The sequence below is a fragment of the Acomys russatus genome, chromosome 3, assembly GCF_903995435.1.
Source record: "Acomys russatus chromosome 3, mAcoRus1.1, whole genome shotgun sequence".
NCBI classification, from domain to species: domain Eukaryota; kingdom Metazoa; phylum Chordata; class Mammalia; order Rodentia; family Muridae; genus Acomys; species Acomys russatus.
Genome location: NC_067139.1, coordinates 62383626 through 62405327, shown reverse-complemented (window position 1 = coordinate 62405327; position 21702 = coordinate 62383626). Strand labels below are relative to the sequence as shown.

The 21702-nt window shown below is 37.1% G+C and overlaps 1 protein-coding gene across 1 annotated transcript in view; it reads right to left on the bottom strand.

Moving 5' to 3' along the window:
• The window catches only part of Ptpn20 (protein tyrosine phosphatase non-receptor type 20), a 51391-nt gene that overhangs the window by 16463 nt on the left and 13226 nt on the right, over window positions 1–21702 (bottom strand). The window contains exons 4-6 of the mRNA XM_051143291.1: window positions 20655–20782; window positions 4499–4647; window positions 1701–1791 (exon numbers count right to left, since the gene is read on the bottom strand). Of these exons, the coding sequence (XP_050999248.1) occupies window positions 1701–1791; window positions 4499–4647; window positions 20655–20782 (368 nt within the window). The remainder of the gene's footprint in view (window positions 1–1700; window positions 1792–4498; window positions 4648–20654; window positions 20783–21702) is intronic.

Genomic DNA, 21702 nt, shown 5'->3' with positions numbered 1-21702 from the left:
ACTTAGTTGAATTACAGTTTAAGCATCGCAAGAGCTTTAAGATGATTTTCCTTTTCTTAATCACTTAAGTGAACTGTTTTGCATCTCTATACCTCCTTGTCAACTTCTGTGCCCAAGGAAAGAATTCAAACAGGATCATGTAATGTTTACTTTATTTCCTCGTTTGCACTTCTTATTTCTCATAATCCTGAGAGCACCTTAAAAATTTTTTTTTTTTACTTTCAGTCTCGTTAAGAGTAATTGCACATGTAGGGATAAAAAAATCAACATATGAGACCTTTGACCTTTCAGAGTAGCGTCACATTGTCTACACTACCAAACTGTTGTATAGTGACTCACTGACCAGACTTTCAGAGACCCTCACTAGTGAGTTTCATATTGTCTCATAGAAGTGACAGAACACACTGGATTAAGCATCTTGAAAAGATGCTCACTGCTGTATAATCCAAGCTATCTGATCTGAATGTGCTGACAGAACATAAAAGTATCTATTGTATCTTGGTAGATGCTGTCTCTCTCTGATTTGTACTATCTCAGATCTACCTAGAGAAACAAAGAAAATCATAGAAACATAATTTGGTAAGTAGGAAGAGTACTCGCTCAGAAGATACTAGAGCCCTTGGAAAATCACCACATCTAGCCTCAAGGAGAACAACAAAGGTTAGGCTGGCACGCTAGGGGAGGCAGGGGGCCTACCACAGCAGAGAAGGAAGGTAGCTCTTGTATGGATTGAAGGTTTAGTCACATGGAGGAAGAGAAGGAATGACTTCCAGGAAGCCAAAGAAGCTACAGAGACAAACACCAAGGGGAACTTCGCCATGACAGTACCAGAGGGTCATGGAAAAGGACAGTTGGATGTCCTGACTATGTTGCAAGAAAATCACCTCAACAGCTACTGTGAATGGGTAAGAAAGGGACACAGTGGAGAGGACAGACACTGGCTGAGAGGGAGAAGACACTCAGTCCAGGTTGGCAGCAACATCAATAGAGAACTGTGGGAAGACTCTAGAGGCATTGAAGAGGGGGAAGGGAAAGAATTTGTGAGCATCTTTTGCATACAACAAGAGACCCAGCATTCTGGCTTGAACAGTGCTTGATTATATCAAGACAGAAATAATGGAAGAGAGACAAGTTAGTAGAAAAATGGTAAAACTGACATAGAAAATTTTGACCTTAAAAGAGATGATCATAGGATAAAATTTCTACTAAGACTATTATCATATTTTGGTTTCTGCTCTTTGGGTGGTTGATATTGACAAATGCTATGAGTAAATACACTGAGGAACAGGAAACCATCCTGCCTTCCATATAACGTAGAGAAGCGATGGGTACAGCTCTTTGGGTATAATCAAAATGCAGCTGCCCGCTGGGAATTAGATTGATGAGTTAGCTTTATTGGCTACGGCAGACATAAAAAAGCCCCATTGCATTTTAAACAGTCTTCCAGGGAAGGCTAAGCCAGGCTTAGGATCCAGGATGTCTCAGACTCTGTTTTAGACAGCAGTCAAGGCTAAAGAGCTGTGTAAGTGGGTCGCTGACGGTGCTCAGAAGAGACCCTGTGTCCTAGAGTATGCCCAGCTAATCCACTGCAAGCTACTAGAGTTCTTCATGGTAAAGCTCAAAATCTGTCATGCAGAAAGTGAGTCTTTACCTTTTTCCAACTGTTAATAGAAAAATAATTTAAAATGCTCTTGGCTTACATGGAAGAATATCTCGGTATCTGTTTTTGTCTCTGTTGTGTACTTGATTCCCACAGTTGAAGTCATCAGGCATCGTCATTTGTTCTAACTCCTTCAAAGAGGGACAAAAAGCCATGTATTGAAAAAGAAGGAAAGTCTCCCCTTGTTTAGCATTTATTATCCTTACACACCATATAATGTGACTAGCTATTCAGTGTTATATAGTAGACCAGAGAGAGTAGAACCTCATCTAATAAGGACTGCCTACAATATCATAAGTTAAGGACATCAATCAATGAGTTTCTTGATTTAAAAAAAAAAAAAGTTAAATTCTCAAAACAGTTTTGTCCCTGAATACTATTGTTTACCCTTTCATAAAATATAAAATAGAATACTTAGTTCTTAGGATCTAATTATAACATTTTATAAACAAAAAATAACTATAATAGAACTATATAAACAAACAGCTACACAAAGGCTTACAATTTACACCTTAAAGGAATTATAGCTGAGTTACTGACTAAAGAATTCTCTTCCTCCCCAAAAGAATTCTTTAACCACTGTGAATTCATGAAAATTTGCTGGGCATGGTGGCACACACCTTTAATCCCAGCACTCGGGAGGCAGAGGCAGGCAGATCACTGTGAGTTCGAGGCCAACCTGGTCTACAAAGTGAGTCTAGGACAGCCAAGGCTACACAGAGAAACTCTGTCTTGAAAAAAATTATAGCTGAGTTACTGACTAAGGAATTCTCTTCCTCCCCAAAAGAACAAGTGTGAATGCGTGAAAATTTATCAAGCATTTAGTTCCAGATACTGGGATACAAAGACAAACTAGAAAAATTTCCCATCCTTAAGAGGTGAATAAAATATGTTTAATAAAATATCATGTGACTTACAGAAACATAAGTTTTAATGACAGTGTCTAATTGTGCCTGAAGCTACATAAAGAAAATGTCAAGAAAGTGAGCAACATTTAACCTGGGTCTTAGTGGGTCAGCAAAAGTGACTATATGAGTTGTAATGTGTGTAGAAGGACAAAGGAAAGACGGCAAAGCATGTCCTTCTAGGTACTGCATAGTAACAGGAGTGCAGCGCATCTGATCTAACTCAGAGGCAGGATAAAATTAGGAAAGACCCTGTTTCATCATCCTTTGGTATCCAAAAGGAATTGATCCCAGGACTCCCATAGAAATAAAAATCTATACATGTTAGAGCCTGTGTATAAAATGGGGAGTGAGGAAGTATTTGTACATGACCTATGCAATTCTCTCATATGTAAATGATCTTCACATCACTTACACTCAATATAATGTAAATCTGACATACACTGTTATACTGTATTGCTTAAGGTATAAAAACATAGGCATCTGTACATGTCAACACTGCCAAATATTTTTGATCAACAGTTCACTGAGACCAGTAATATGGAACCCACGGACACAGAGGGCCAATGGTACAAAAAAGCCTAGGAAATATCAGTCTCTTTATTCTTATATATATTAATAAAGCCAGAGACTCTGTATATTTAAATTTTTATTTGCTAATTTTTGTGTATCCAATATTGAACCACCAGTGCTTAGAGAAGTGCTGACAACTGCTGCCATGAAAGGTGCTCGCCTCTAGGGCCAGATTGGCAGTTTTCACTCTTCCGAAATCCAATTCTAAAACCAACCCTGAAAGAAATCTTTAAGAAGAACCAGAAGAAAAACCACACAGCAATAATGAAGACTAGTCAGTGAATTAATAATAAAGTCAATTTCTTTAAAAATCTAAGATAAAATGCCATCATTCATTATTTGAAAAAAAATAATTTTCAGTAGTGTCTTAAGATAAACAGAGATACACAATAGTGGTTCCTTCCAAACACCTTAAAATGAGTTACATGCTACCTGGATATTGGATGAAAGATTAAAACACTAAAAACATTTAAATAGTACCAGAAAAGTATAAAATAATTATTATATTCTTACACTGAAATGGATATTTCTAAAAAAAATAAATAAATGCAACATAAAAACCCAGAAGTCCTTTTATTACTGAATTTACTACTAAAAACTCATTATTCCCTCATGATTAACAATATATATGCATGTGTTCACATCTATATGTATAAATATACTATATAGAGAACATACAAAAGGAATAATTTCTTTATTATATGAAAATAATAAGCACATATTTGGTTAACAAACTGCATATTAATATGCAATGCTTAAAAACATGGAAAGATAATTTTGTATCTTATAATAAAGAAATGACAGATCATCAACAAAAAGTCATGATGAACAAATGTGAAAATTTGACAGCACAAAATACTGTCTTTCAAGAAGTCTGTTCTTTAAAATGACACATGTACAATAAGCATATGAAGAATGGTTGCTATTTAAAAAGCAGAGTAGAACAAGCTAAATGTCCTGGAACTATTTCAAGAAATAAAGATGTCTAACATGCAATTAACTCAAAGATACAACTGTATGCAGTGGTAATGTGAATGAAAATGTGTGTTATAGAAGGTTCTCTAAAGGAATAGACTTGTGAATAAGAAACATGCCAATACTTCTTTAGGTTTACAGTAAGCCTAATAGTTAGAGTCCCTAGAGGGAAATGGGAGGGAGAGAAAGGGACAGTATCTATATACTTTATAGCCTTTTATGCTACATAATTATTTTTACCATGAACATTTATTATTTTTAAAATACAGTATTTAAACTACAAGCAATGTACTCAGTTTAAAACAAAAGAATAAAAGAAAAGAAAACTTCTGGTTGTAGTATAGGAAAGGAAATTATAAACTTTTCTCTGGCCCAACGTATTTACCAAAAACTCATGGATGATATCAAAGTCTTCTTTTTTCTGGAGCATTTTCAAAGACTCCCTCAGGGCAGATAGCGAAGAATTGTTGAATATTAATGGTTTAATCTGAGCCAACTGAGTTAGCTCCTTTTCAGAGACAGTTCTTTCAATGTCTGAGAAACAGAAAAGTCCACATTTGTAAGTTCTATTTAGACAGTAGACACTTGAGGGATATTTTGTGGGGTTTTTTTTTTTTCATGTTTAAATACAAAGTTTTAAACTTCAAAAGTAGTTTACTTTTCCAGAAGAGTCTAGAAAATAGGCTATTGTTAAAATAGGTTAGCATTGTTTTAGGAAAATATGCTATGTACCTTGAAGCTCTAAAAACCATAATTCATAGACAAGATCCATTCATAGTTGTGACACACAAAGTAGACCAAAGCATATTCTGTCTTGTAATATGAACATAGTGTGTAGATTGACAACTATACCAAGGAAAGAATGCTTAAGACTATAGATTAAGAAAAAAACAAAGCTTTTTGCCCTCCATGGAATCAAGTATTTAGAAGTCCCTGGAGTCTAAAAGGGAGGACATGGAGATTCCAACACATGTCTCACTTTACAGAAATAGACCAAACAACACCAAACACATCAAAAGACAGAATATACTTACACTTAACAAGACAGAATAACAGACATATACCAACACATAATAATAATGGACGAGTGTGTCCTTTATCAAATAGCACATATGGAATCTATCCTTTTATAATGAACTTTAGGTCACACTGTCAGTATAAGTTCCAAGTATCTGAATTTTATAAATATTATCTGTAGGTCAAAAATACAATAAGTCTAGAAGTTCATAGTAAAATATACTTTAAAAGTTTCACAATTTTAAGGTAAAATATTAAGGTTCTCAAAATCTCTTTGCAAAGAAAACAGTGTGAACACAAATTAAGTTACTAAAATTAAGTTACTACTAATAAAAAAGAGATAAAATCAATTAAACAAAAGAAGGAGATGACCATTCCCAAAAGCATAAATAGCCTTGGGCAGGTTATCTTATCGTGGAAAATCTTGGAATGTCTTTAGAAGCCCTTTAGAAGGGCAGGAGGAAGAGGCTATTGGGTGGATGGAGAAGGGCAGGAGGAAGAGGCTATTGGGTGGATGGACAGCCAAAGAAACCCTACAATTCTTTGTAAGCTTCTGTAACAATGGAATGAAAGGCAGCATAAGTAGCCCTTGAGAGGAGATATAATTCTCACAACAGAGAAACAGAGAAGGCGATTTTGATTACCTTTGAACCACAACAAAAGCAAATGAACAAAAATATTAAAGCCTTAGAGATCCATTTGTGTGCTGCATCATATCAAGGCCAAAAGTCATTTCATCAGCTTGACTGGTGCAGAAAAAGGCATTTAACAAAATTCAACATCCTTTCATGGTAAAACAAAACATGCAAATGCCAATAAATTAAAATGTCAAGCCATGCTGGGTATGGTGGTACACACCTTTAGTCCCAGCACTCAAGGAGGTAGAGACATGCCAATCTCTGTGAGTTGGAGGCCAGCCTGGTCTATAAAGCCAGTCCAGGACAGCCAAGGCTATACAGAGAAATCCTGTCTCAAAAAAACCAAAAAAAGAAAAAAGAAAAAAATTAAGACATGTATAATAAAAGTTGTGCATTATAACCCACAGCAAATATACTGAATGAAGAAAGCTAAACATTTTTGTTCAAAGAGCATGAATGAAATAATGTCCATTTTTATACAACTATTCAATAGAGCATTGGAAATCTTAGCTGGTGAAAAAAAGATAAAAAGGTTTTGTAAAACAAGAAGGAAGTGAGAGATTATTCATTAGTAGTTGGCATGTTTTTATATGCCTATTAGCTAATCAATATTGAATAAAACAAAGCAGTAAGAATTTGAATGCCTGCTCTTAAGATATTGCAAGGCTACAGTAACCAAAACAACATGATATTGCTACAAAAATAGGTACACACCAATGAAACAGCTCACAAAAATAAATCCGTACCGTCTAAAGACAAACAATTCTCAACAAAAGTACCAAACTACACACTGGAAAATAATAGTTTCTCTAATGCATAGTACTGGGGAAACTAAATATTCACATACAGAGAAAAAAGAAGCTGGGCCCTATCTTCCACTGTCTGCCAACATCCAAATGGACCAAATGCTTTCATGTATGGCCTTAAATTACAAAACTACTCACTTCAAGAAAACAAAGAAGAGTTTCAAGAAATTCACATAGACAACAACTTTTTGAATAAGATCCCCAAAGGATGCTATGCAAAACTGGATATCTATCTTCAAAGAATAAAATTAGGTCTATTATGTCCTGTCCTGCACAAAAGTAAGATGAAATTGGAATAAAGACCTCAATTTAAAATCTGAAAAGCTGAAACTAGTAGAAAAAACACATAGAATAGGAATAGATAGAAACTTTGAGAACAGAGCCCCAGGAGCCCAGAAAATAGAGTCAAGAATTCACAAACGTGCATATAAAAAGGATCCAGAGTGAGGAGACAATCCACAGGATAGGAGAAAGTCTTAGCTGGACTGCAGACAAGGTTTTAGTATCTAGAAACTGGAAAAAATTAACTCCCTGAAGCAAAGCTTCCTGGTCAGTGAACTGACCAGACATTTCTCAAAAGAAGAAATGAAAATATCAATAAGTATTTTTAAAGTGTTCAACATCCCTAGCCATTCAGGGAAACAAAAATCCACATTGAGAGTCCATCTCTTCCCAGTAAGCCTGGCTATCATCAAAAACAAACGCTGGCAAGGATGTGGGAAAGAGGAATCCTACTCATTATTGGTTAGAGTACAAACTGTGGCAGTTACTCCAGAAGTCTACTGTTTTTTAAAAACTAAAAAATTACTTCCACATGACCTAGCTAGACCATTTCTTAGCAGATATCCTAAGGACTCCACATAAGAGATGTTTACCCATGTTTATGGATGCTCTATTCTCCACAGTAAGAAAGTCAAATCAGCATAGATGACCATCAACAGATGAACATATAACACAAATGTAATATAAATACACAATGAAAAATTATTGAGATATAATTTTTTAAATATTCAATTTATGTATCAATTTAGCATAATATAAATTTAATATAACTATGTTATATTAAATAAGATAATGTGGACATAGGAAGGCAAGTGCCACATATTCCTTCTTATATATGGATCTCAACATTTTAATCATTTTAGACAGAGTCTTGCTATGTCAGCCTCATCCTCACAGAAATCTATCTGTCTTTGCCTCCCAAGTACTGAGATTAAAGGCTTGTACACCACACCAAGGTTTAACTTTATATATATATATATATATATATATATATATATATATATATATATATATATATATATAAAATCTGTAATATAGATAAAATGTATGGGAGTGAGGGACCATCGATGCCACGAAAGAAAAAAATGACCATGACAGGGAAGAAGCTTTAAGGGAGAGCAATAGGGATAGTAATAGAACGCGTGGGATGTGACACTAAAAGAAGGACCAGTCAAGGCGAAAGGGCTTGTTAGATATAGAGAGGGTGAGGAGATACTGAAGAGGGTAGAAGGAGGGTCACCAAAACCTAGTAAGTATAAAAATGCCATAAGGGAACCTGCTGCCTTATATGTAAATATATATAAATCCATGATAGATAGATAGGATAGGTATAATAGATGGACAGATAGATAAATGTGACAGATAGATGATAGACAAATAGATGTGATACATGTGATAGACAGAAGATGGATGTGAGAGACAGATATGATAGAAGATAATAGGTGATAGATACGATAGATGATATAGATAGATTATAGATGTGATGATCTGACAAATGACAGATGATAGATAGGTGATAGACAAATATATGTGATAGATAGACAGAAAAATATATAGATGTGAGAGATAGATATGATAGACAGATAGATAGATAGATAGATAGATAGATAGATAGATAGATAGATAGAGCAATTAAAGCAAAAAGGAGCAAAACAGGGGGTAGGGTTTAGGGGGACAAACAAAAGTCTAGTGCCAGGAATGAGTTACCTCTTTGGACTTGTTGGCCAGTGCTGTTACATAGGTCCTCAGATATTACAGTATACTGCCAATATTCCTGGTTACCTTTCAGAACTTGACAGTAAAACTCTATTGCTGCAGGTGCCACATATTTGGGACACGGAACATGAAGAAATCAAGCTGATCCTAACCTGGATACTTCATCCCTACTGGATAGCGTTCAGTATTGAAAGGCATTATGTGGACTAGCACAGGAGAAAAGAGGCTTTGGAATGTGTAGCCCCAAATATGATAAAGACATCACATCCCCTCCTCCCAAGGCTTGTGGAAGATGGGATGGAAATATCATAAGAGCAAGAAGTGGTAGATGACTGTGTTTTCCAGACACATCACAGCAACTGCACATATGAGCTCATGTTGGTTGTGACAGTATGCACAAGATGTGTGCAAGCTCAAGCCAGATAAAAATCCCAGCAGAGCCTGGGAGATTGGCATGAAGCCCCACCCCAGCCAACTGTCAATTCACAACTAGTAGCTGCTGGGAGCCAGTTTCTTTTAGTAGTGTGGCCCCGGCAAGTCTAACACCACACAGTCAAGAGTATATGGTCAGCAGACATTGGACTTGATTAGTTAAAAAAAGAAAACAGAGGACATAAGTCAAGTATGCAAGGAAAAAAGGCATATTTGAGAGGAGCTGGCAGAGGAAGGTGAATATGATTGGAACACACTCTCTAAAATTCTCAAAGAAAATTCGCAAACATTACAAAAAAAAAAAAAGTCTCATTTCAAAATGAGGGAATGGGAGCATAGCAAGGAAAAACTTGACCAAAGCAAAACGTAAGTCTAGGAGGCAAACATCACATCCAGAAATGGGGCTCTGTCCATCTGTCTTTCTGTCTCTTTGCATTAGTGGATGTCCTGACATCTTCAAGGTCTCCAGTACAACTTGGGCTTCACCTCACAGCTTCCTCAGGCAACAGCTTGTCAGAACCTCCTTGCAGGGATTTCAACTCTTAGATACATAGCTTGGCCTCTGCAGCTTTCTGGATCATTGATTCGAACATCCATAACTCCAAAATCTTGCAATTTGCATCCTTGCAAAACCAGCGCCAGGTGATAAGACCACCAAGTTCTGCTACCAACTCAAGATACAGTCTGTCCCCTTCCTACCACAGTTCTATGGCCTCTGCACCACAGCAGTTGGATTCCTGGGTGACTGTTTTTAAACCAGAGACCCTTTCAGCTGCATTTTCATTTCAGCTAATTTCCTTCAAATTAGTTTGAAGGAACCTCTAATGGGTGGAACCTGATCCTCAGGGCATGCATTTCCCTATATTTCTATGGATAGTTATGAGGTTTCTTTTTAATGACAGCAATTTCTTTAAACGATTGATAAAGCTACTCTCTCTGTACCTCCTTACTTTAAACTCACTTATGACCCTTATCCTTACCAAACTACAGATTTTTCACATCTTTTTGCTCTCTCACTAGAGCACTGCCTAATGGCAGTGAGTAGTAACCACACCACAGCCCTATGCAGTGCTGTCTTAAAATTTTCTCAGCCAAATGACTTAGTCTATTACTTTTGAATTTATCCTTGCTCAACATTTTAAGACATGGACATAGTGCAGATAAATAGTTTGTTTAGTAATATGAACAGCTTCTAGGTGAGTTCCCCAAACAGTCCTTGTTCTCTTCCAAAGCTTCATTTCCCAGACCTCCACTGTCTACATATGCCTCCATATTTGGTCTTCTGAGATCCCATCTGAAAGGCCTGTTAAATTCCTCTTACACTGCTATAGTGTCTCTAAGCCCATAGCTTTAGGTTTCCAAATTCTTCCTCCATACCAGTTCAATAATCAATAAATAGAACAACCATACAAAAGAAAAAAGAAGAAAACAGAGGGCTTTATTTAACAACTTAAAGTAGCTTTAACATATACAGAATACTTTATATAAGAGCAGAATACAAGAAGACCAACAGAGTCAACTAATGTAGGCCCACAGGGACTTACAGAGACCAACAAAAGAGCACACATGGACTGGAGCTAGGTCTACTACTCATATGTAACTGATGGGCAGCTTGATCTTCATGTGGGTCCCCTAATAAGGGAGCCGGAGCTGTCTCTGACATAGAGTCTGTTGCCTGCTTTTGATCACTTCCCCTAGTGGGTCTGCCTTGCCTGACGTCAGTGGATGAGGATGAGCTCAGTCTTGATGTGATGTAATGTGCTGGGGTGGGTTGGTGGTGAGGCTTTCATTTTCTGAGGAGAAAGGGAAGATAGGGGAAGAGGGTACAAGGATGGGACCGGGAAGAGAGGAGGGAGGGGGTAACAATCTGGATGTAAAGTGAAAAAATAAACTTAAAAAGCTAAAGAAAAAAATGACAGAATATACAATCTTCAAGTAAACATGGATGTTTTCCAGAAACGATCATAAACTAAGCCACAAATTAAATATCTATGAACAGATCTTAAAAGATTTAGATGATGAAGACTATTTTCTTTAAGCAAAAGAAAATTATATGAGTCAATAACAAAGAAAACTAGAAAACTAAAAAATCAGAGGAAAGGAAACACACTCTTAAACAACCAGTGAATTATAGTCTTAAACAAACCAGTGAGTAAACTACAAAGACCTAGAGATGAAAGCCAGTAACACAGCATTACCTACCAAACAGTCAAATAAGTTATAAGGAGGGAGTTTATAGCCATAAATGCTTATTAACAAATAAAATATTTCAGAACAGCCACCTAGCTTTGCACCTGAAGGAACCCATTAAAAAAAAAGAGATAATTTAATGAAATAAGAAATATTCAAGCAGAGATAACTGAAATCCAAAGTATCAGAGATAAAACCAATGAAACCAAAATGTGCTTGTTAACATCAACAAGATTGGGTAACTTTTAGTTACGTGGTGTCTCAAGTGTAGCCAGAGAACAGTATAGGGAAGGGTCTGGTCTCTCCAGCACAGCTCTACTGTGAAGTGGGGAAAGCTCTCAGAGTCTGGTCTAATGGGACACTTCAAATCACTGTCCCTTGTCTCTCATATCGACTGGGTAGCAGCTCTGCTCTACCACACACACTGCACAATATACCGCCTTGCCACAGTCCCAAACCAACAGGCAACCAGTTGTGGACAAGAACCTCAAAGCTGTGAGTTGATATACATCCTGTTTTTGAGAAAATTACTTTCTTGCTAAAGTAATGAAAATCTGACTAACACAGATGGACACAGAAAAATATTCAAGTGACTAAAATTGTCATGGACCATCTCAGTCAGGTGTAGGTCGTTGGAAACAAGAGTTCTCAAAGTGTCAGTGGGCAAAGATCGGTGAGTGACACTCAGATTTAAACAGTACCTCTGGGTTTGTCTCTGTTTGTCACTCACCGATCTTTGCCCACTGACACTTTGAGAACTCTCATTCCCATAGACCTATACCTGACTGAGATGGTGCGTGACATTAAATCAAGAGTAAAGGCGAGACTATCAATACAAATCACTAGGAAAGTGCTACAAAGTGCTACAAAAACAATGTTCAAACCTTACACAAAAAAGGGCAGATAGCCTAAAGGAAATGGACAAATGCCTAGGAACACAATGCCTACCAGGGAAAAATCACAAAGATTTAAAAGAGTCTGAAGAGATTCTTAGCTAAAAATAGGGCTGGATTAGCATTCAAATTTTTTCAAAGTAAAGCCCTAGACATGGTGACTTCACAAATAAATGTTAACATACATTTAAAGAAAACACAACAAATTTCCTCCAAATATTCCAAAACCAGAAGGAGGGTAAAATGCTAAACAACTGCTTTTGTAAGGGCAGAATTATCCTGATGAGCCAAAGCCAGGTAGACAGCACAAGAGAAACCCTGACAAATACCACTTAACTTCCTAACAAAATGTAACAAAGTACATACTCAGCAGGGCATTAAACAGCTCATAATTAATGTGGACTTTTTGCTGAAATGTAAGTGTGCTTTGCCATTAGAAATACTTCAAAGTAACAGAACACAGTAATAGAATGAAGGGGAGAAAATGTACGATCATTGCAAGTTATACAGAACAAGCATTTAACGAAATTAAACATCTTTCCTCTTCAAAGAATTAGATAATCTAGGAATAGCTTGAAAATACAATTTTATTAAAGCCATATATGAAATACCTACAGCAAAACTATAATCTTTTGCTCTGAAATGATAAATACAGCAAAAGGTGATACTTTTGCCACTTCTGTTCAGCAGGATACTGGATGTCCTGGCAATGATAATGGAAATTCTAAGGAGAAAAATAGAAATAACTAAACTGGAAAACAACAGTGAAATTATCACTGTTAATCCATAATCCAACATGACTAGTATCCTTATAAAAGGAGAATAGGATAGAGACACCTATAGGAAAGACATTTGAAGGTAATGATCTCCAAGCACCACGTAAAGCCTCGGCATCAATCCACGCGCTGACACCTTGACTGTGCACTTTAGTTCCCTGAACTATAAAGAAATAAATTTCTATTGACCAAGCCAGCTGCTGTAGGATACTTTGTCACTGAAATGATAAAAGATAATAATACACATATGTATTTAGACCCTCACATGCAAACAAACTCTAGGCCCAGATGACTTCAGATGGAACTTGTTACGTTCCACCAAACATTTAAGGAAGCAATTGATGCCAATTTTACATAGTCTTTAAGAAATCAGAAGTGAAGAAAAAGGCTTCTAACCTTGTGAGGACAGGAGAACCCTAACACTAAATCAAGACGAAGACACCATCAAACACTAAGAGATAAATATTTGTTCTGTGAAGTTCCAAGAATGATCAAAAATAGTCATAGTTTTGGTTTTGAATGAGTTTATTCAGTGTAAAGCTAGCTAAAATAAAAGAAAAACAGATAGTATACATGCATGTGCATGCGAAAGACAAGAGACAAAGAAGCAATCAAATCAGATATATCCAGCAGAAATTGAGCAGAAAAGCTCAGCATGCAGACAGTTACTTCCCGTGGCTGAACATCTAGTGGCTCCGCCTCCAGCTTCTCTGTCCCACTGAGGGCACTTCTGTATCACAGGGTAAAACAGCCCTTGGAAGTGGCTCACTTTCTAGCTGATCTCACAATGTTTTTACTTGGGCTGTTCTGCTGTTCTCTTCCTCACTGTCACAAGGAGGGATGCAGGTGGTCCTTAGACAAGAGTTCTGGAAGGACACTTTAGGACAGACATTGTTGAGTCTGGAAAGCAGTTTGGGGGTGACCTCACAGCTAGAGGCAGCTTCTCAGTGAGCTCAACTGGCACATGACAGCTTATCACATATTGTCCACTTACACAGTACACTATCACATAAGCAAGGGTCAATCCCTGCACAAATGCTGTCACATCTGGAAGCACGCAGTAACAGTAACATAACACAACCATGTTGGTCTCATCCTAGGAATGCGATCAACTTCAACGTTTTAAAAATCACCCTAAGTGCCCAACTTTGCTAACAGACAAAAGAAAAAAACTACAAAAAGTAGTTTAAAATTCAAAAGGCTTCCACAATAGGGTGATTCTTTTAAAGATTAACTTACAAATAGGGTTCCTTCGGAGGTTTTATATCTATTTTAGTTTATCCTCCCAACTCTCCCTTCATCTCCCTATTCTCCCTCCCATGTCTTACCTTTTCCCTTCTACCCCCTTTAAAGCCCCACCACCCTCCCCCACCAGACACACAGGTCGCTACCTAGTTTCCTGTCCTTTACCCGTATTTATGCCCACATTGGCATTTGTTATCTTATAGTTAGAGGTTACAAACAAGGGAACAGATGGTGCTTATCTTTCTGAGCCTGGGCTACCTCACCTAAAATGTTTTCCAATTCCACCCATTTTCTTGCAAACGTCATAACTTTATCTCTTTCTATTGTACTTATGTCCCGAGCTTTCATTATCCACCTGTTGATGAGCGTCTGAGCATCCAGGCAGATTCCGCCTCCTTACTATTGTGAAAGGAAAAGATACGCAGAGAACACACAGGCACCTCTGTAGCACAATGCAGTCCTTTGGGTACATGCACCAGACCCTTATAAGTGGATCATATGGTGACATTTTTTTAGAAGCCTTCACACTAATTTCTATAGTGGCTGCCCTACCTTACACTCCCAACTGACAATGTATAAGGGTATATACAATGCATAACTACTCACATGCCCCTCTTCCCTCCCAAATGCATGACCTCTTATTTCTTGTTACACATGCTTGTGCATATGCATACATGTGCACACACACACACACGCACGCACGCACGCACACACACACACACACACACACACACACACACACCCATGGAGTTCACCCAATGTTGTTTTTATGTACTTGTGTCCAGGACTGACCACTTGGGACTGGGTAACCTGCATGGAAGCTTGTCTCTGGAGGACACTGAAAGTAAGTGTCTGTCTCTCAGGAGCCACTGACCACTGAACTACTCATCTAGAAATAAGACCTTGTGGGATGTCCCTCATCCATGTTGGCATATCAACCGATGTTGCTTGTGTCTTGTTCAGACAGCCCCACTCAGTTCATTTCCCTGTTGTTTCTAGAGAAACTATCTAGCAGCAGACATCCTGCTCCTGGCTCTTAATACTCTTTCTGCCTCTTCTTCAGCAAAGTTCCCTAGACCACCAGTGGAAGGGTTGCATTATGCATTAGCTGAGGCTGGGCTCCCCACAGTGTCTAAAATATTTACTGGCCATCTGTATTTCTTCTTTTGAAAACTACTCAGATCATGTGCCCGCTTATGAATTGCATCTTTGTTTCTCTAATGCTTAACTTTTTCAGGCGTTAACACCTTGTCTGAAGTGCAGCTGGCAAAGATCCTCTCCTGTTCTGCAGGCTGCCTGTTTTGTTCTGTTACCAGAAGCTTTGCTTTCAATTGCATGCCATCTCATCTGTCCATTTTAGGGGCTATTTCTTGTGACGCTGAGGTTCTATTCTGTAATTTGTTGCATATACCTGAAATATTTTCCCTTTGTATTAATGGAGCAGTTTCAGTGTTTCTCGTTTTCAACCAGGGTTTTTCAGCCAGTTTGAACTGATTTTTGTACAGTGTGAGAGATGGCAGTTTTGATTTCATTCTTTTGCAAGTGGATATCCACTTTTGCCAGCATCATTTATTAAATACAGTCTTTTCTCACTGATGCTGTTGTGAAAATTAGGTGGCCACAGCCATACCATCTTATTTCTGGACATCCTTGTTCCGTTAATCTACAGGACTGTCTTTGTTATGACAGCTCTGTCGCATAGTTTGAGGTCAGGTCATATGATGTCTCTGGCTGTGTTCTTCCCGTTTAGGATTACTTGTTCGTGATTTTCTGTGTTTCTATGATTCTGACCACCCAGGGACACCGCTCTTTTTATTGTCTAAAGTTTTCTTCAATTTCTTTTTTCAGTGTTTTAAATTTTTATTGTAAAGATCCTTCATCTCCTTGATTAAGTTTATTTATCATTTTTTGTTTGTTTATTTTTGTTTTGTTTTTTGTTGTTGTTGTTGTTGAGGCTACTGTGAATGAGTGTTTTTCCTGACTTCTTTCTGAGCAAATACTTTGCTGGTGTATATAAAGTTTAATAATTTTTTGTCTGTTATTATGTTTAATTATGTGTGTATGTAGGTGCCTCTGTGTAAGTCTCTGCATATGTGTGCAGAAGACCAAGGATATTAGAAGTGTCAGATCCCCCTGGAACTGATGTTATAAGTGGTTCTGAGGGAGCTGATAAACCTATATAAAAAAAAGCAGGCACACTGGAGGCAATCTCTGTGAGCTCAAGCCAGCCAGTACTTCATAGTGATACCCTGTCTCAAAAAAAAAAAAAAAAAAAAAAGACTCATCTGTGTGTATATGTGTATATATGTATACATGTGTGTATATATGTATACACACATACATATCCTAGAATTAATGAGTTCAAGAAAGTCATTAAAAACAGCAAGGGTAATTTACAAGTCAATCATATTTTACATATTTGGCAATTAATGGTCTATGTTAAAATATTTTCACAAGTCCCATTTATAATAGCACTAAAACATGAAATATTTAAGATAAAGACCTAAAAAGTATGCATAATTTGTTTAATAAAATTTCAGAACCAGAAATTTATTAAAGAAATCAGTGCAGATCAAAAAAGATTGAGAAATGAGTCTCTTGAGGGAAATAAGATTACTAGAGTGGAAGGTGACAATGTCATCTGGTCTTCTGGGCTTCTCATCCACAACTAACAGGTAATAAGTGATTATTATATTGCCTGGTGTGATAGATTATTATTTTCAAGGGAGAGTTGGACTGCCTCTATCCAACTGGGATAAAAAGGAGTATGGCTAAAATGGCGCAGGCCCCTAGGGTATGCCCAAGACAACTGAAGGCAATAGAAAATCATAGCCACCCAATTTAAACAGACTGCTGATTGCTTGGATATTGAGGAATGAATGCTGCAATCATTTTATCAGACACACACAGACATACACAGTCAAATGAGGTGCTTGCTGAAGTGAAAGGCTTGATAGAAAATAAGGAAAGTCATTATTGAGAGCATATTCAGCACAAAAAAATAAAGCAGGTATGAGACTTCCTCCCTCTTTAGTACAAACATATGATAAAATAAATCTCCTTTCTCTTTCATAAGATAGTAAAGGAATGTGAGTTAGCGAAGACCAAGAAGGTAGAATTGTCTTCTTTTCTGGGAAAGAACATAAAAGTCCTGTGTACAACTGAAAATGAACTCTGTCATGACACATGCTTATCAATATGGACTGTTAACACATTTTGTATTTTAAAACAGTCAGTTTATATGGCTATTTCATTGTTATTGAGCTTTTATATTCCTGATTTACAATCAGATTGAAATACTTTTTCTTATTTATCTTCTGTAATGTGCCTGTCAATGTCTTTAGCCATTTTCTATTGACTGTTCTTTATTTATTAGTACATAACTCTCCATATTCTTAAGGCACTAATTCTTTGCCACTGTGGCCTATAACAGTCAACTCTCAGAGGATTCCAACCTTAGTCCTACACTATAGACTAGGAGGACAATAGCTAGAAATAATGTATTTCTCTCAAGCATCCCTTGGTGTGTTGAGATCAGGCCTTGCTGTAACAGATAGGCCATGATAGTCCTTTGTGGAAAGAAACAAATTTCATGCCGTACAAACATGATTTGTATTTTTTCACTCAGAGATCTTAAGAAAGCAAAAAGGGCCATCATGTCTGAATGCTGACAGATCTAAAAAGAACAGCCCAGATATAGAGGACATCAGGGTGTGTTTTTTCTATGGCTCATATCACCCCTTTCCTTTTAAAAATCTGGATACCTTGTATTTATTTTTTATTTTTTCTAAAGGCATATACATTTATATCATTACAAATAAATAAAAAAGAAATCTATATACAGTAAAAAGAACCAGGAAACAATTAAGAATTATATAAATGTTACATTCATAGTGTTTTGGCTATTTGTATTTGGTAACCTTGTAGAAAACATCTTTCTTATTTTGGTGAGTCTAAAATTCTGAATGAAAATCAGTATCTATCAAATCTCATCTCTGTCAACTTAAAATATCTATCTAGACCTAAAAACCTCTTAATCCTAAACAACTAAGCTTAATTCTAAGACTAAACTATGTGGTCTTCAACCCAACAGAGACTTGAGAAGGAATAAAACTTAATTACCTGAGTGAACTGGAAGTGCAGGTTAGCAGCTTCCAAAATGGAAAAAAAAAAAAATGACAGAGACAGTTTGCTGCCTGAACAGTCACCCAAAACTCTATAATGTTGGAGCATCATCTTCAGGCTTCTGGTCCAATGTATCTGACAGACATATTTGTGAGGCAGGAACTATTGAGGACTTGCTTACCCTGTCTTGGCAGAGTTTGGTCATCGACTCTGCCTGCATTCAAACTTGCCCATTTTTGGCAGAATTCTGTCTGTGGCAAAAATGAGGGCATTTTGCCCAGTGACTGGTTTGATGCATTTGAAGCCATCTCCATAAGGAGGTTCTTTGATGCTCATCTTCTTGAGGTAGGCTGGGTGTTGCCAGGAGTTAACCTGTTTTGTTGTCAAAGAATCTTTAAAATATTAAAAGTGCCTTTAAATGCCATATTCTGTATGTCTCTGAGGTTTTGAAGACCTTATCTATTTTACCTTATCTATTTATAGGATCATATCTATCTGTTAAACCTAAGATATATATTCTTCTGATAAAAATAGACTAGTAATTGACATGACCATGATTTGATCAACTAACAATTAACTTGTATTACTTAATTACCCTAAACAGCCTGCAATAGCACTTTTAAGGGACTGGAGGTAAACATTGTAATATAATTGAGTTGCATGGGTTCAATACCTCGTATTAGAGTAGACATATACATATATGTGTGTGGAGAATAATCTTAAATTTGAATTCTATGCCAATGTATCAAAATTAAACTTATTTTATATCAATATACAAAATTCTATCCCAATGAATTAAAAATAACCTTATTTGTTAGTAACAAAACCTGTGATATGCATGGCTATTTGTTTTGAAAAAAGACATGTTTACAAAGGAATTTATTTATATTTTATGGACATACTTATATTAGAAATTCTGCTTTTGCTTAAGCTACAGAAAGCTATTATGAATATTGCTCATGACCTAATAATATGTAAAAGTTGCTGAACCCACTATATTATCTTTCTGTTAAACTATCAGGCCGTTGAGACCAGGACAACTGAAGACTCTGTGAAGTCTAAGGTAAGAGAGTCCTCTAAATAGTGACAGGAATCGGAACACAGTCTTACTTACACTAGCTAGTGGGAAAGAGAGAAATCAAGAACTGCACACATGGGAATGAAGCACTCAGACACAAGCAGTGAGTTCATACATGTGATGTGGATTGGTATGGTGCTGTAGAATCCTAAGAAGTCAAGGGTACAGAGTCTGCACACACTCATGGACTCAACTTCACAGATCTGCAGCAGGTACTCATCAGAAGGTCTGGGAGAACATGAGGGAACAGAACAGATCAAGTAGTATAGCCTTTCAAGAGTAGGGGGCTACTACCACTGTGGAAAACGCATAGTGCCTGAGGAGGATCTAGCTCCCCCAAAATAAACATCTTAACAATGATAGAATTGCAGCAACTTTTATTGTAACACAGTGAAAACCAAATGGAGGTAGGAGAAGGGGACCAACCAAGATTGTACTCCAAAATATAGGAAAGAAACAGTGCTAGACCCAGTGTTGCATTGGGCCAATACCATTACAAATCTCCTATCACTGAGGACAAAAAAACTTCTCCCACAGGAGAACTGCCAAGATAGTAGGCAGAGTTGGATGCTATGAAAAGTGCCCGCATGCACACGCACATGCACACACACACACACACACACACACACACACACAAATACATGCATGCACACACACATGGAGACGGAGGGAGGGAGAGAAGGAGGGAGGAGGAGAGAGAGAAAGAGAGAGTGAGGAGAGAGAGGAAATAGGAATGATTGAAGGGTAGAAATTGTTCTCATAAATATGAAGGGCTAGTATTTGCTGTTGTTTTTAAGTATATAGGTATAGGTCATAAAACTGAAAAGGAGAAGAGATCTTGAGAGGAAGATGAGGTAATAATAGATATGGCATGAAAGCAAAAGCAGGACTATTGGTGATGAAGGAAGGGGCCCATCAAAAGGAAGCTCAAGGGAAGTGTGGAGGACAATAGGGAGCGTCATGTAAAAACAACACATTATGAAAGATGCCTAAATGCGATCCATTATTTCGAATACTAACTTTAAAAAAATTAATTGAAAACAAAACTTTAATATAAGAAAACAAAAATATAAAATCCTTACAAATTTCTTTTCACATTAAAAACTTACCATTGCCCTTTCTTTCATGTCTTATTAAAAAATACATTTGTGCAGCTGGGTGCAGTGGAGCACACCTGAAATCCAAGCATTCTGGGAGGCAGAGGCAGGTGGATCACTGTGAGTTCAAGGGCAACCTAGTCTGCAAAACAAGTCCAGGACAGCCAAGGCTTCACAGAGAAAGCCTGTCTCAAAAAACCAAATATATACACACTTCATGCTACCTTTAACAAGTTTTACTACTACCATGGTGCAATGCCATACCAGGGAGCACTGGAGAGAGAGTCTTTGATGGCCCTGCAGGCTCGGTGTCCACAGCTTTCAACCTGGTTCTGTAGAAGTCTTTGACATTCCATGTAGCGTCGTCACTCTCACTAGAAAAAAAACATGCACAGGATTTGCAACAACACATAACACAGACATTTAGAAAAGACTTTAATAATAAATCTCAACACTCAATAGATATCCACCCCCTTCATTTCATTTCAGCCAAGTGTTCCTAGCATTCTTACTTACTCCCGTCGCCTGCATCTGCTCCCTTCTAGGGTAATTCCAAATGTCTAGCGCCTAGTCACAAACTTCATCTCCCCTCACACTGGGCTTCCCAGCCTTTTGGATAATACACCTATTTGTTTATTCTCTCTTCTCCTTCAGCTAGGTCACAGGAAGTATGAAACAACCAGGATTCTGCATAGCAATTGAGAGGCTACTGCTTCGGAATTCTCCTCTTTCCTGAAGAGCAATTACCACTCCTACAAAGTGCAAACCAGAATGTACTCTTGGGAAAACAAATACTTAGATTATCAACTTTCCTCATTGCTCCTTATTTGCTTCCTTTAATGAACTTCTGAATGTTATACACATACATTTTACACAGATACACACATGTAAAAATATTTACATTATTATCTAATATTGTTCTAATGAATATATCTAATGTTATTGATAAATCTCTCTGGAAACACACTCTAATCAAATAGCTTTTGATTTAATATATAATATCTAAAATTGGACACTTTATGAACATGTTTTATACAACACTCATTCTTTTGTTTTTTAAATACAAATTTACTTTCTTCTGATTCTTTTTCCTCAGACATAGTACTAAGAATTCCCCATCCTAGTAGTGCCATTAATTAAAAATAGAAATTTCTGTCTGAAAATAAATCAACTGTTTAACAAATCTGAATAGGCACTGTGTTTTATGCTACTCCAAAAACACTCTCCCCTCCAGAAGCTCTCCGCACATTTACAAAAGCTTTGTATCTACTGAGGTAATACAGATACTAAATAT